This window comes from Brachycentrus maculatus, unplaced genomic scaffold, assembly GCF_059751285.1.
Source record: "Brachycentrus maculatus isolate JH-2025_06_01 unplaced genomic scaffold, ASM5975128v1 h1tg000299l, whole genome shotgun sequence".
Classification (NCBI taxonomy): Eukaryota; Metazoa; Arthropoda; class Insecta; order Trichoptera; family Brachycentridae; genus Brachycentrus; species Brachycentrus maculatus.
This window is the reverse complement of record NW_028281050.1, coordinates 1,537,498-1,554,667: the sequence shown is the minus strand read 5'-3', so window position 1 is coordinate 1,554,667 and position 17,170 is coordinate 1,537,498. Positions and strand designations below refer to the sequence as shown.

Here is a 17,170-nt window from a genome sequence, read left to right as displayed (position 1 = left end):
TTTGGTCATACATAGTAAAAAGAGACTAGAAAACGTATGTTTATATAAACCCATCATATTAGCAACCCGTCCCTTTTGATAGATGCGACCTATATATCGAGAGTTAAATGATTGAGCTCTTGCTTGATTATCTTTTTTGAATTACCTAACGTCTTAGTGACTCTTAAATCTAGTTTTGACTTATGCAACACCGCTTATCGTAGCCGATGCCTACTCGTGAGTAGATTTACTCTCTATGTTAAAAGTTACTATAATTACTTGTATGAGCAAAAATTCTCGACAAAAATACTCGCTGCTTGCTAATCAATCGGGTGAATGCTGCTGTTAGAATCTAATCCGAGCTTTATACAAATGTGACCTTTCCTGCCCATGCGCTTATGTGTGTTACGGTTATATCTAGTAGGCCTAGAAATGCAATATTTGAAAAGGCATCTATATCACAAAAACGATTCTCATAACGCTGTTCATAAAGTCCATAATACCTCATCGATCACAAAGGATGAAACTTGGTTCATTAGTTAATATTAAGACCTTCATTAATGCTTTGGCAGTCAATTTGTGATAAAATGTATCCATTTTTAATTTAAGTTTTACTTAGTGTTTCGATGCATTCCGCATACGGTGTTTGAAAATGATACGGAACGCATCGAAACACACAAAAGATTTTAAGAAATTGTGGTATTAACTAAGTAAAACTTAAATTAAAAATAATATTTACACGCTTAATAGATTTGGCATAAAGTACTGCTTAAACAAAATTTACATAACAATTCTTATTCATTATAACTTTGAAATGTGGGATAGTCGTGTTTGGTCCTTATAATAATAATAATAAAACCCTTATTCGCACCCCAATGGTGCATAGGGCACTGCGTCATATCGACGCAGTGTTATCTTGATCGTTTACATATGAAGGAAAGTTGATCGGCCCTCCGATTTAGGTACCAGTCCAGGGTAATATTGAATAAATTGGTCCTTAGTCAGTTATAATAAATCAAATACAGAATTTAAGTTTTAAATATATAATTTGAATATTTATCTACATTTGTATATGAAAATAAGCAATATCAGTAAAAAAAACATATAAAACTAATTTGAAATATTCGCAACTCGTTATTTGATTATGTATGGATAACTTGTCACGTGATTATATATTTCATTGACAAACTTTTTTATATCCTTTTAATGACACGTAAAATTAATCATAAGCCTAGTTTATTGTTGAATATTTTAATTTTATTTTTAAGAGACGGGACGTTTTACTGGCGGTTTATAGCTCATTTAATTTTACATGATTGGAAAATTATGCCTGAAAATCAGTAGCTTCTAACAGAGTAGATATATTTTCTATTCATAATTTAATATGCATAATTTTAACAATAAATTATTTACTTATATCCCTTATCCGCACCTAATGGTGCATAGGGCACTGCATCAAATTGACGCAGTCTTATCTTGATCATTACTTACATGAAGGCAAGGGTATCACTCTTGCGCTTCAGGAACCAGTCCAGGATAATATTAAATAAATATTACAGTGTTTAATCACTTATATTTATTTTCACCCCCCCCCCTACGAATCAAACCCGGACCTCCAACACGATAGCTAAACACGCTGATCATTACACCACGGAGGCGGAAAAAACGATAAATTACCAAAATATTTGAAGGATAAAATAATTTAAACAAAAATTGTCATGAACACATTACTAGAAATAAGGATAAAATAAGACTATTGTTGAAAAAAACCGAGACGCAAAATTGTTTAATGTATGAGGGTTTGAAAATGTATGATGAGATGCCTGAATGGATGAAGAATGAAAAGAGTCTGAAAATAAATGTTTTGTTTACTGTAAGGAGATGTAAATATATTTACATGTTTAAATATATATATATATATATATATATATATATATATATATATATATATATATATATATATATATATATATATATATATATATATATATATATATATATATATATATATATATATATATATTTATATATATATATATACATATATATATATATATATATATATATATATATATATATATATATATATATATATATATATATATATATACATATATATATATATATATACATATTTATATATATATATATATATATATATATATATATATATATATATATATATATATATATATATATATATATATATATATATATATATATATATATATATATATATATATATATATATATATATATATATATATATATATATATATATATATATATATGTATATATATATATATATAAATATATATATATATATATATATATATATATATATATATATATATATATATATATATATATATATATATATATATATATATATATATATATATATATATATATATATATATTTAAAGATTATGTAAATTAAGTGTAAATAAAATTTTATATTAGTTGTAATATTAGCTGACTGAAGAAATAAAAAAAAATAATAATTGTGTAAACGGTATATTTATTGGCCACCTTAGAAAGCTCACTTAGTTTAATTAATATTACGCGTCGATGATACAAATGTTAATTCTTTTTACGAATACTTTTTACTTTCTTATTTATCTTAAATAAGAAACGGTTTATAATATACTTCGATAAAAAAAAAACAAGATAAAAAAAATAACGTAGAATTTGTGTTAATATTAAATACAAAATTTTATAATTAATCAAAAGTAACAAAAGCAAAATCAATACTTGCAAACTATAAAAAATACAAAATCCATTTCGATTTTTGTCGTGTTCATCAATAAACTCAAAAGCGATGTTACGAAAGTGTTTTATTTTTGTATTTACATCATCATGTTACTTCATAAAGTTAATGTCAAATCAACAAATAATAATAAAAAATGTGTCTACGAAATTCTCATTAGCGATAATGTTACAACATGCGATAAATTTTTGCTAAGCCTCGAAATCCGTTGTTGCTTAAATGGATAGATAACTTACTAACTCGTTGCTGCTCCACAAGGGTAGGCAAAGAGAATGGAATGCCATACCACTCTGTCTACAATGTCCACATTCATGTATCTCGTCATATGGTACATACCCGCCGACTAATCCAACTCCTTCTCTGACCACTTTCAAGTTATTGACAAACTTGATCATGCTAAGTTTTCCCTTGTCTTCCTTTACCCAACGTCGTTCATCTCATATTTTTTTTACCGTTCTACTTGTCCAAACCATCTCAAGAATCCTTTCTGTATTTTATCCATTATGCTTATCTCAGGGTTGCATTCTTTCCTTATTTCACCATTTGAACATGTATCATACATCGTTTTGTATTATATTTATCTGAGACATCGCATTTCGACTGCATTCAGTGCACTTTTATCCTTCATTTCCTAACTCTGTGATTTACTTCCATGCATTAGGATTGATACCAGGACTCCATTTTATAACGCCAGTTTAGTTTCTGCTGTAAGGCTTTTATTTGCTATGATTTATATCAGTACACCATTCATTCTCGTTTCTATATCTTTATCAAACTTCTCATCCCTATAAAAATACTTCCTAAATATACGATATCGTAGTCATACAGGAGAAAGTGACCAATTGCATTTTTTTTACAAAAACTTGATAATTGACTAATTGATATCTTACTAGCTTAATATTACCCTGAAAAAAGTCCCAAAGGATTTTTAACTTGGAAGTATAATATAAAATAATAATAAAACCCTTATCCGCACCCCAATGGTGCATAGGGCACTGTGTCATATAAACGCAGTGTTATCTTGATCGTTTACACATGAAGGAAGGGTGATCAGCCCTCCGCTCCAGGTACCAGTCCATGGTAATATTGAATAAATATTACAGTGAAAAAATCACTTATATTTTTATTTTACCCCCCTTGGGAATCGAACCCGGGACCTCCAGAACGGTAGCCGAGCATGCTGACCATTACATACGGAGGCGGACACTATAATATATTGACTTGTTAAAAATGACTAACTGCATTGGTGTTTATTTTCTTGCCAAGCAAAAGTGACTCAAATGGCCCTCCTGAACATTTTACGTTTTGTTAGTTAATCATTTTCTCATGTACGGCTACGATATCATCTACCAGTTCCGTAATTTCTTCATTTACTACTTTTTCACACCCAGATATTTACATGATATATTTATATTATTTTAATAAACCATCCAGAAATAGAATTCTTAAGTGACCAGTAACTAGACATTATCCATCTTTCCGCGAGAATTTCCAAGTCTGATGTTGTCGTAATTCCCATAATAGCAAAACTTTAAAAAGCTGACTGCAGTCACGATGCTCATATCGCCTTTAAATGCCATGTGACCGTACGCTTATTGGAGATATTGGCATGTGAGTTGTCATTTGTCGTCATATTATTCCCTGTTTAAGGTGTTATTACCTACAAATGTTTATTTTAAATAGGGTTCTCATTGCAAAAGGCACTGAGAATCTATTGAATATATTTTTTACTTTATTATTTATATTTTAAAAATATGATTTCCTATACATTGGTTTGTAAAAAGTATCACACAAAAATGAAGGAAACACTCTGAGAAGCTTTAATTACAAATATATTTTATATTGCGTATTTAAAAAAAAAAACAGATTACTTTAAATACTGTTCATATAATAGTAGGTATATTTGAGTCTTTGTATAAAATAATGCTTCATACCTTGTGGCCTGTTTTTAACAACATGCTGTTTTATGAAATTATAAACCTTACATTTTTTATCAATTTTCTACGTACTATTTATATGTACGTAAAAATGTTTTCTCTAAAGTTATTTATAAAAGAATATAATCTGTTCAAAAATTATACAAATTCTACCCAAATTACAATTAACTTCAAAATATTTTCCGTGTAATATTAAAGGAGCATTTTGAAAAAAAAAATTGTGTATATTTTTAAAGCATTTTTATTTAATTTTTAAATCGTATAAAAACCATATAAGTATTTACAAATCATAAACCTTTTATTTATTGTATTGCACAATGTTACATTATATTGTGTACATAGCTTATTATATAAACTGGCATCAATTATCACAAAAAGTGCGTAAATCGTATTGCGTATTGCCTATTATTTTTGTTTTTCATTTCTTGTCCGAATCGCAAGAAATATAACAACAATAACAAAACAAAAAAAGGGTTTTCCTAAACGTATATCTTTGTATACTAAATATTCGTAGAATATTACGTATATTGCACATTTACTTTAAAATGGCCTGGCTCTTGATATGTTTTCACAGAATAATAATGCTTCACCATTTGGATTGTCCATATCCATTTCCAGATCCATATCCATTGGAATATCCACCGTTAGATGCATACCCATTGGAGTAACCGCTACCAGATGCATATCCGTTACCAGATGAATATCCGTTACCAGATGAATATCCGTTACCTGATGAATATCCGTTATCAGATGAATATCCGTTACCAGAGGAATATCCGTTTCCTGATGCATAGTTCACACCAGTGGCATACTTATTACTTCCTGAGGCTAAGCCTCCGTTTACTCCTGAATCAAAACCATTACTTCCGGATCCGGTAATAAGAGTGCTGCTTCCGGATCCCAGGCCACCTCCCGATGAGAATCCGTTACCACCAGATCCTAGACCGCTAACTCCGGTTGCAAAACCATTAGATCCTGCTCCGATTTCTCCGTTACCAAAACCGCCTGTTCCAGCTCCGAAACCGTTTCCTCCGGTAGCAAAACCGTTAGAAGATGGGATACTGTTTACTCCGGTGGCAAAACCGTTAGTTCCAGATCCTACAGCAACCGGAGGACTGGCCAATGTCTGGACTCCAGTGATCACACCTTTGCCGGTAGTCACTTCAGCTCCAGTGATTCGGTTTACTTGAGTGTGGACATTGGTAAGTGTGTGTCTGTAGTGAGGAACATCTATGTTAACCTGTCTGTAAATTGGAACATTGACATTGACTGGAACTCTGTTGTAAACGGGAACCTGGACTTGTTTGTAAACTGGAACCTGAACTGGAACTTGAACTGGAACCTTCACTTCGACTGGAACCCTGTTATAAACCGGTACTTCAACATTCTTGTATACTGGAACTTTCACTTCAACTGGGACTCTGTTGTAAACGGGCACTTCTACGTTTCTGTAAACTGGAACCTTCACGTCGACTGGAACCTTGTTGTAGACTGGTACTTCGACGTTCTTGTAAACAGGGACTTCTACGTTTTTGTAAACGGGGACGTGTTGGACAACAGGCACTTTGACTTCAACGGGCACTCTGTATGGAACTTGAACAGGAACTCTGTTGTAAACTGGAACCTGTACTTGCTTGTAGACGGGTACATGTACTTCTTTGTACACTGGAACGTGCTTCACTACTGGCACCTGTAAAGAATTAACAAATTAATTACTGAGCAAAGATTTTTACCTCAGAGCGAAGGGTATTACTACTATAAGGAAATAGGGAAATAGCAACAATGGCTAAGACACTGGGGTAGAATATCTAAACACGTTCTAGCTTGTGAAACTATGACAGTGCTTGGAATGTCACTTAAGAAAAAAACATACAGGAAATGGAACACAAAAATATCTAAATTTTTATCAAAACCCCTGATCTCCTTAGTTCGTGGATAAAGTCCACACGAAATAGTATTTTATTTTCTAAGTTGTTCGCTAATGACTGAGGATCGTTACCACCATGAAGGTCTCTTAAAACAATACTACCCAACGCAAGGTTGAGTCTACGTTTGGTTTGACCATATCATTTAAGGATGAAGATTTTGATATTTATATATGTATTAATACGTACATGGACTTCCTTGTACACTGGCACATGTCTGACCACAGGAACTTGGACATGTCTGTAGACGGGAACGTTGACTTCGTTGTATTTGTGGACCGTGTGAACGTACTCTCTTCCGATGGGTCGCGAGTACCAACCCTGGGAGACGGGGGCGGCATTCCACCCATACGATCGCTGTTCGTTGAAAAGCCTGAAAAAAAAGCATCGAAAATACAGTGAGAACATTTGGAGTTTGTCTAAACATTTGTTCACAAAACTGGGTTTTTTTCACTTATGAGTTATTTATAAAATGTTGCAAAAATATCCATTCAAATTTCAAGCTGAATAAAATTGAAAACGTGTTTTTAGGTGTTTCTCAGTGTGTAAAAATAACCCGGGTATAGGATCTCGAATCCAAAAAGGGTATCTGCTAAATAAAATGGTTTCTCAATCCAACATTGATGGCTCTTGTGATGCCACATGTACAGCTCATTATGATTTATGATATATGCAGGAGTTTCAGTAGTGTGGTTGCCAATCACAGGTGAATGTTTCATCTGTGTAAAGTGATTACTTAACCAGCCTACGAAAGGTCGAAAACCCTGTAAATACCCTGAATTCCCTATTCTTCTTCATCTATGTAGAGATGTCAAAATCTTATCCACATCAAAGGCTTTTTAATTATTTGAGCAAACTATGTATATGTACGAATCGAAATTTACTATGAAAAATAATTGTTGTTGAAAAATTAACATATTATTTCAATAATTAATACTTATGCTGTCATATTCATAGCTCGATTCTGTCTTAGGCGCCCGTATTGTAATGTATTCAACATAACTTATAGAGCAGAATTTACAAATAGGCAATAAAATATATAAATAAAATGGAATCTTAATAATTAACTTGCGGATGCCATTCGAAATTACATCATTGGAAAAAACATTGTACGAACAAAGTTGAAAAACTTGTTTTTCAAAACCAAACTCACTGTTATGTGGAAATTTGAGATCATAAATCTATTTGGATGGACTCGGAGGAGATGTGCGTTTATTTTGTTACATATGTAATAGCGTTAGGCGATTTGGTGATACATAATGTTTATTTCGAAATGATTACAACTTTATAATGATATAATGCACTGACCTATACCAAATACCACTGATTTATTGTAATACAAAATATCGTCGTTGAGAAATGTGTGAGACATTTGGATAGGCCGCATGTTTGAGTCCAGACCTGACCAACCCAAGAACGTGTCTGATTACAACACCCAAATGGAATTTATGATCAACGTTGCGAAAATATGAAGATAATTGTGCGGCTCTAACCGAAATTACGAATTGTATATATAAAAAAGCCAAAGAGATGGGTCGCTAGCTGGGAATCGACATCGCAGGAGGCTAATCCTTCTTAAAAACAGGCCACAAGGCCCACAAGATGAAGAAGAAGAAGATGTATAAAAATACAAAAAAATAAATGTTTTTCAGTTGACATTTTTAGAAAATACTTATTTTTAATCGGACTATAAAAAATTAAGTAAAAATAATAAATATTGATTTCTGCTCTATTGGTCTTGTTTCCTTCTTAAGCTAAAACGATAACGACGATTTTTTTAAAACTAACAAACACTTAAATTTCAAATTAGATGCACTCGGCCACGCGTTACTGCGGCTCATTCTTGTTTAATGGAAAAAAATAATGGAGATGCAACATATTTCTAATATGTTTAATTTCACAATGCTTGTATTTACGATATCTTATCAGCTATCGAGAAAGGCGATGTTCGCCATAAGCATTGCGTTTGTTGTTGTTGTTACGTTCAACAATTGGCGCTGCCATTGCGGCCAAAATATGTTATTAAAGAACGTGTTTTTTACGTGTCATAAGTGGCAGGTACATAATACGCCTGTATTCAACCTCAGCGTTGTGTCGAAATTTCAAAGCAAACGGTTAATAATTGTAGAAGATTTAAAATTTTTAACAACTGACATTAGCATTTTAATTCATGTAGATAATGAAATGGATTTCTGCAGAAAATGTCAATGTAAAAAGTTGAATTAGTTATTTTTAGTTTGTATATTGTGTGGGTATTAAAGTAATATTCACAATGTATAATTTTAATTTATTTCCGATGTTCGAATTTTTATTGAAGTTTTTACCTTATATTAAAAAGAATTAGTTTATATATCAATAGTTTTCCTTGGAATCAGAGTTTTTTAATTATATTTTTATGGAGAGATTTTTTTGTTGACGTCTCAACACAGTGCAGAATTTAAAGTGAAGTCTAGGTGAGGAAGTCTGGGTTAGTACACGGTAATTAGTATTTATTTTGACTAATTTAGTAATTATTTTCTCAACATACCCAGTTGAAGGGGTGGCTGCTATAAGGGCGCTTAGTGCCAGGAAGAGAATCTGGAAAAAATATAACATTCATTTTATTTACATTTTGGATAGATATTTCTTGGCGGAATTGCATTTTTTATAAAATAAAACAACACTTATATATTTTTCTCACAAATATTTTTTTTACCAGCAATCGGGTTTCGTTTATACCGACTGGTAATGTTGGTAGCTTTATAATTGTTGTTTCATTATAAAAATTTTTTCTTTTACCTATTTGTCCATTTTATATAATTTATTCGGCATATAATATCACTTTGTGGTAACATCTATTTTTTTTTAAATTTCATAATTTAACATGTGTCACAATAGAATTTAATAAATTATTCAAAAATATACATTAATTTGGTTTAATTATGTTTGGAGTGGAGTTGATATAATTGAGAAAATCCTTTGTTTTCAAGGGATGGAAAGATTTATAAATACTTTAAAAGGAGGCAGGGATTCATTCTGAAAATGGAGCGAGTGGTACATTAGAAATAACTAAACCCTTGACAATGGAATCTAAAATATATAAAGGCGTACTGGAACCACCCCAAATGTAAAATAGTGAGTCATGGAGTTCGTAAGAAAATAATGAAAGAAGCAGGTTGAGGCTAATGACGAAATGTGGGGTAGAACGTTGAAAATTTAATTGCAAATGAGGAAATATAGAAAGCAGTGAAGTTTAAGATCAGAAAAATCACAAAAAAGGCTTTTTGATAAATTACAATATTGGATAGTTTGGACATGTGCAACGATTAAAGGATGAAAAATTTGATTATATTGTGGTTATGTTGATGAATGAAGAAATCACAGAACGTCAAGAATGTCCTAGTATGATCAGGAAAATCAAATAGAAGTGGAAATCAGATTTTGGGAAAACTGTTAAATAAATTAAACTAAAATAAACTTAAAAATAAACAAAATTAAAATTTGGAAATCAAAGAGCTCTGTGCGTAAACTGTGTTACGCATATTTTGTGGTACGTATAAGAAGCTTTGAGTCATAGATTCAGGATTAATTTTCGTTAATTATGAATTTCTATTTACACTGATAACTTTTGTTTTTATTTTTCTATTTTTAATTATTCCTCGGCAAAATAATAAAAGTTGAAAAGCATGATACGATAATTTAAAAATTTGTTAAAGCTTGAATTAAGTTGAAAACATTGCACTAACATATGGACCATCAAATGTGAAAACTTAGATAAAATGTTTTTTTAAAGATATTTTTATTTAATTATCAAATGAATTTTTATTGCTTTAATTAAATTGGATTAAAATTTCAAAGAGATAAGAAAGTGATTTACTTATGATTTTTACGCACTTATGAGTATGGTACGTATATAAGTACAAAAGGGTGTTTAATGTAACATGTAACATATTATTTGATTTATTAGGAAGGTTAGAAAATTAATTTGAATGGTACCAAATATAAAATGATAATACTGAAAATCACTCAGCCATTAATTTTTAATTTTCATGAATATTAACGAACATGATAAAAAAACGCTGTATTACGATTTGTTGATCATTTAAAAAGCAATACAAATAAATTTAAGATAAAAACCAACATTTATTTCTTTGTTACATTATCTTTATCTCGGTATGATTCTTTCGACCTCTATCCACACCCAACAGTCCATAGGGAACCAAATCGATTTTAACATTATTATCAAATATATGCTTCAGATCCTTAGATCTAGAACTGGAATTTATTTTATACGAGACGGATAAAATGAGTGAATGAGCTCAGAGTGATGGAAATTACTGGAAAGGGAAATGGAGAAAAAACTGTTGGTAGGAAAGAAAGAAAAGCAGCAATGGCGGAGGCACTCGAGGTTGCATTCCCATTACTTTAAAACTGTTAATGAAAAATAAGTAAACGGAGGAGAAATAATGTTCTTTTAATAAGAAGAGATGAATGGTAATAGCAGCAATGTTTAGGGCACTAGGGTTGCATCCCAGTACCCAAATAAACAAAAAAAATGCACTACTAAGTCGGCTTGTTGTCTCGAGTTTAGTGCGCCGGACTATTTTTTTTAGAGTGTCTAAATATCACAATTTACACATATTTTTAATAAAGGTCCACTAAGACAGTAGAAAATCGAAATATTAGTGTTTATAATCAGAACACAAATAATTATAATTTTAAAAAATGTGAACAGTGAATCATCACTCAAGTCACATATTATCACAAGTTACATTAAAAAACTAACTAACTATCACGCCGCTTCACTGCAAGGGTAAGCAGAGAGAATAGTACGCCACACTAATCTGTCTTTGCAAAAAATCTTCTCCTCTTCCATATTCATGCATCTCCTCATACACACCCGCCTATTATGCCGATTCCTGACCACTATCAAGTATTTGACATACATGACCATGCACAGCTTTCCTCGGTCTTCTTCTACTTCTATTCCCAACCACATTCACCTCATATTATATTTTGTACTGATTTTTCTACACTTAATACAGACAATTTTATTCACTAAATACAGATAAAGAATTAAAGATAAGACAAGTTACGTAAATAATTAAACAATTTAAAGAATGTAATGAAAAGTCGTCCAATCTTTACTAGAGAGTACGAAACCACTCACCCCGAATTTGTTAAACATTTTGACAAGAACGGCGGTTCACACGCGAAACCCGAATGACAATGTTGCGTGATGTGCGGTCAAGTATGAGTCCTAGTGTGGTACAGTGCTATCCGCTCTAAGGCTTTATATAACTTGCTGGGGTCAAAATTACCAAATATTGACCATGAGGTCCATCCCACTTTCACTATCATTCTGTCGTGATGTCACAAACTTGATCCTGTTTTGATATACACACATATTTCCAGCACCTTACCGCGGAAATCTGGGTCTTACTCTAAATCTCTAATGCGTTATGTAATTTCTCTTGTGAAGAGAAAAAAGTAGTATGAATATTTTAAATTACTGAGATTTCCCTGAATATTTTGTCATTTCCTGTTCAAATTCTATAGGAATATTACCTTGGTATTAATTATGGTAAATTTCACATTGTAAACATTCTGTATACAATACAAAAACGATGTTTATGAGGTGCTCAAATTTTCATTTACAGATGCTGTATTTGATCAAACCAGGGGTTATTAGGGCTAAATATTTTCGTCGATGTCTTGGCAAATAAAAAAAGTTGGGAAATGACATGAAAATATGGGAGTCTGGTTTTTTACTTGTTAGTGTCTGGTTGTCACTTCATCCATTTATTTTTTACTAAACAAATATTAACAATTGTAAAATTTATAATATTCTGTCTTTACTGGGGTTTCTCGTAGTGAGGGTACATTTTACAACACTATTTTTTTTTATTAATTTATTTATTTTTGCCGAATGATTTGAACGAGGCTCGGTGGATATTCCCAATATAAAAAAATATATATTTATGAATATATAAATACATGTTTTTATGTTTTGTATGGATATTAACGTTTACTCGCATAAACGAGTAAATGTATTTTTTAAATAAATGAAATTCTTTTAAAAAGGTTTAAATCTGCGTACCACTATTATCCAATTATTGATAGCACTTTTGTACATAAATGGTTTCGTTATTTAATGACATTATGGATTATATAGCTTCATAATGTAATACTCAAAGTTCTTCACAGCAAACGTGGTATATTTTTGACATTATTTTATGTGTTTTCGATCAAGTGATTTTTGGTTTTGATACCATATATGGTTTCATAAAGTATGTTATTGACAATTTGTGTTGTTTGCTGAGCGGTGCTTTCTTTTGATTGTGAAAAATTCTTAAATGCATATATAAAAATTGTTTTAGACTATAGTTAAAAGTTGTAATTTGTTGAACATTTAGTTTCCAATTATTAACATTTTTGTGCAAAATTTATTCTATTTAATAGCTGACCACTCCTGCAAAGCAGTTTTTTATGAAGAAAATATCATGCAAAATTATATTCCGATTATACTGTAAATTTAAATTTAATAGTTTCCGATTTCCCTGTCACTGCCAATCGAAATAAAATTTCTAGAAGTAGGCAGTTATGATTTAAAGCAGTAATTGTTGAGTTTTCCCCATTCTATATAATACTAATACATTCGTCTCGGTCCTTCCAAAAAATACGTAACATCCTGTGGCAGAACCATATTTCCAAGGTCTCTATTCACATTCGTAGGTTGAATAATGTTTGCCAAATATATGCCTTTAGGATTCGACATCTCAATGCCGTATACTTTATGATTTAGTAAATAAATAAAATTAAATAAACTCCATATATATAATTATTCTATATTTTTACCCAAGTACGACTAATTCCTCGGCTCGTCGGTACATCACAGAATTTAAATTGCTTCTCACTTTAAACAAAGTCAAATAAATTAAAAGCACTCGCTAAGCACACATGTTTAATTATTATATTATTGAACCCGTGACATTTGATTTCGGAGTAGGTGCTCGTAATCGCATAGCCATGAAATCAAATGATTTATCCGTTGCTCATTATTAGCTGAGTGCAAAAGCGAAAAGAAAGGGGCGTGGTGGTTTCGAATTATAATAAAAACCTATACTTTATTGATATCCATATATTATAACAAGGCAATTAACACTCCTTCCTAAATCAACAGAATTATGTAACATATAATTTTTTCATATATATTTCTTCAATATTTTTTTACTATTTTTATGTTCAACGTCAAAAACAGTCGGTTTTTTTTAATTTATAAAAAGAAACAGGAATTAACTATGATTAAATTATTCATGGAAATATTCAGCATTTATGTAATCCTTTAATGCAGAAAATGTATAACAGTTTTCTGGAACTGAATAAAAATACCGAGAACTATTTGTTTGTTTTCGAATTCTTTCAAAGTTGATTATTTTAATTATTTTATACGTAAGTTTCATTTCTTGCTTAAATGTACAAAACAGATGAGATTGCCTAAGTTCAAAAAGTAACCTGGACTTTGAATTTATTCCACCAAAAATTGAATGAATGAGAAATATTTTTAATTAAAAAAAAGTGTGTTCTTTGTTACTTTACTCGAGTTTTTATTGTACTTTGTATGTCTACGTGGTAAAATCATAAATTTAAAAAAGGAGAGTCACACAGGTATGCTCATAAAAAAATGTTAGTGCACATCATTAACATATAACAATAACACATTTAACAAAATGTTTATAAATACATACTTAATATGAATAATACTTAGTAAACACACTTACAATTAAAAGGAATTGAAAGAAAAATGAAACTTCATTTGAAAATATACCGTAAATAATTGATATCTATCATTTTAAAACTTGAAATAGGAATATAATAATATATTATTTTAAAGAAAGTCATTATTTTAGACCGAAAGTTTTTGTGACTATTTTGTTACCAGATCATTGAATAATTTTTTTAGTAAAAATATTCAGACCCCGGAATAAATATAACGAAGAGTTATCTTGTGATTAGTTAAAAAATATGAATTTAGTTGTTGATAATGAAGCGTCAGGTGTGAAATTTATAAAATAAATAAAAATATTCTGGGTGAACGAAAAATTGCGTTTAATTAGTGATAAAGGTACGCATAAAAATGAATTAAATCATAATAAATACATTTTACATTTTTATTATTTACGTTTATTGCATACACATTTATTAGATAGGATATAAAGTGATTAAAAAGGTGTGAATTTTTAAATAATTTGGTTATAGAAAATTTAAAATTCGTTTTAATATTATTTAAATTTCAGTAATTAAAATATATGTGTCCTTGTTGGATACATGTACATGATAAAAATATGTATATCATGGCGGATATCATTCATAAGAACAAAAATAATAAAAACACTTAAACTAGCATATGATATAAACAGATTTAACTTCATGCAAATGTGTAATAAAGGAAGCATTTGACAATCTTACTTTTTAAATTACTAAGGCGTTTCTAGATTTTTATTATCACGATACCAGGATCAAGATGCCAAAACACAATGACATTGAAAATTTCAAGTTCATCAAAAGTCGGAATCATAAAATTGTCATCAACATTTTCACGTTCCCAATTAATCTTATCACAAAGTCGATAAATTATTTCACTAAATTTTACGAATTCAGGCGAATAAGCTGCTATGATATATGACGGCTGAAGTTAAATTGTTAGAAGGTAAGCCTTTTTGGCAATATTTTATTGTAATTTAGATGTCAACGGTCTCTTGTTAAAAAAATACATAAGCATAAATTTAGGTGTATGTGTTAACGAATTTATGATTTTTTTAACTGTTGTTGTTTAGGAAGGATTCGTAATCTTTTAGTCATTAAAATTTTTTTTGAACCCCCCTGGGAATCGAAACCAAGACCTCTAGTATGGTAGCTAAACATGGTAACCACTACACTATAGAGGTGGACATGATATGTGTTCTACAACATTTTACAAAAACGTATTTTTTATCTTCATACTATTCCATCCTTCATATTTTTATTTTACGTATATTTTTTTCAAAACGTATGAGAATGGAATTTTTGAAAATACAAATTTTATAAAATGTAAGTTAACTTCTTAGTATATTATCCTTGAACATTAAACGCGAATATTATTCAGTGTAGATCTGATATAGGGTGAAGTTGGCCTTGAATTTAGGACTTATCGATTAATCGTAATATATTATAAACTATAGCACTACAAAATCACATGGAAAAAGTTTATAAAAATAAGACGATTTCGTTAAAAACCAGAAATATAAATATAATTATCTGAGCGAATCAAATAGCTTAATGGCTCATTGGAAAACCAGCAGAAAAACCCGAGATATTTTGGAGTTCTTCGACGTGGCACAGGAAATATTGTTTTGAAGAGTTTCTAGTTTTTTTCTTAATTATCTGTTTTTTTACATGTAGCCGTTAATAAAATATTTTGTTTTTACCATTCAAAAACAAAGTGATTTTGCTAATTTAAGAAATATTATGTCATTTAATATAATATGTATGTGCATACGAACGAGTATGTGTGCGACTGATTCTAAATGTATGTAATATCAAAGGCGCCCAACATATGTCGCTATAAAAAAAATATAAAATGCGACGTAAAATTCGCGTTTTTAAGTCAAATACTATTTATTTTAAAAGTTAATTATTATTAACTACATTGATTGTGTCATTATTTCGATTCATCCAACATCATTATCATACGTTGAACGCGACACTCAACTTAGATTTGAGAATTTGTACCCTTTTGACATTGAAAGGGGTAAGACTTATAATATTTTTATAATAGACCTTAATCAATTTTATTATTTTAATTTATAATGTCAAAAAAACTGATGAAGACTTTGAGTATTAACTAAAATCAGAATATTTATATACATTCGTTAATATTTTTTCAGAGATATGATATATATTTTGCTTTAAACCTTTTTTTAGATACTCGTACACATTACAGAAGATTGAAAGAGTGCGGGTGTACAACTTCTAGTAGCTAAATCATTATTGTCATTCTACATTTTACCTTCTCAATTAAAATCACCCACTTTTTCACGTGGTTTCCTGTCCCATATTGCGAGGTGATCAGTATTACAGTGCTGCGCTCAAGAATCTGGAACGCAGGACTGATAACGTTGCCTGTTTACTAGTATAGCTGATGGTCAAGCTAACATCTCATCGATCAAATGCGATGTTTCGTACACCACTGGGTACATTTCATAATTTACTTCTTATGTGTACGAGTCCATGAAAATAAAAAAAGGTATATTTAGATACTAGCTTCTTTTAATTAAAAACCTTTTTAGGTTAATTAAAATAGAGTAATGTATCCCATACAGCTCATTAACCATTCTTATGGTTTCTTAAATAAATAAATAATGAAAAGATCGTAAACTATCTACTGGAAATTTTTTATGTCAATAGTGTGATACTATAGGGTGAATCATAAAAAAAACGGTTAGTGTTTTTTTGTTGCTAAAAAAACGTGAATAATCTGTTTTATTGCTTAAATATGAAAAATTATAATCAAGAAATGTCCATTTCCAGTATTGATTGC

At 30.2% G+C, this 17,170-nt stretch overlaps 1 protein-coding gene across 2 annotated transcripts; it reads right to left on the bottom strand.

The window, feature by feature from the left end:
- Positions 1 to 4,914: 4,914 nt before the first annotated feature.
- On the bottom strand, positions 4,915 to 11,861 carry LOC148304907 (uncharacterized). 2 transcript variants are annotated; one of them, XM_088267563.1, is made up of 4 exons: positions 11,762 to 11,861; positions 9,040 to 9,189; positions 6,802 to 7,031; positions 4,915 to 6,377 (listed from the first exon to the last, which is right to left on the bottom strand). In XM_088267563.1, the coding sequence occupies exons 3-4, from the start codon at positions 7,018 to 7,020 to the stop codon at positions 5,274 to 5,276; spliced, it is 1,323 nt and encodes a 440-aa protein (XP_088123689.1). In that variant the 5' UTR covers positions 7,021 to 7,031; positions 9,040 to 9,189; positions 11,762 to 11,861; the 3' UTR covers positions 4,915 to 5,273. The 2 variants fall into 2 exon arrangements, with proteins under 2 accessions (XP_088123689.1, XP_088123688.1); XM_088267562.1 differs by having other exon boundaries at positions 6,802 to 6,985; positions 9,140 to 9,189.
- Positions 11,862 to 17,170: the final 5,309 nt, after the last annotated feature.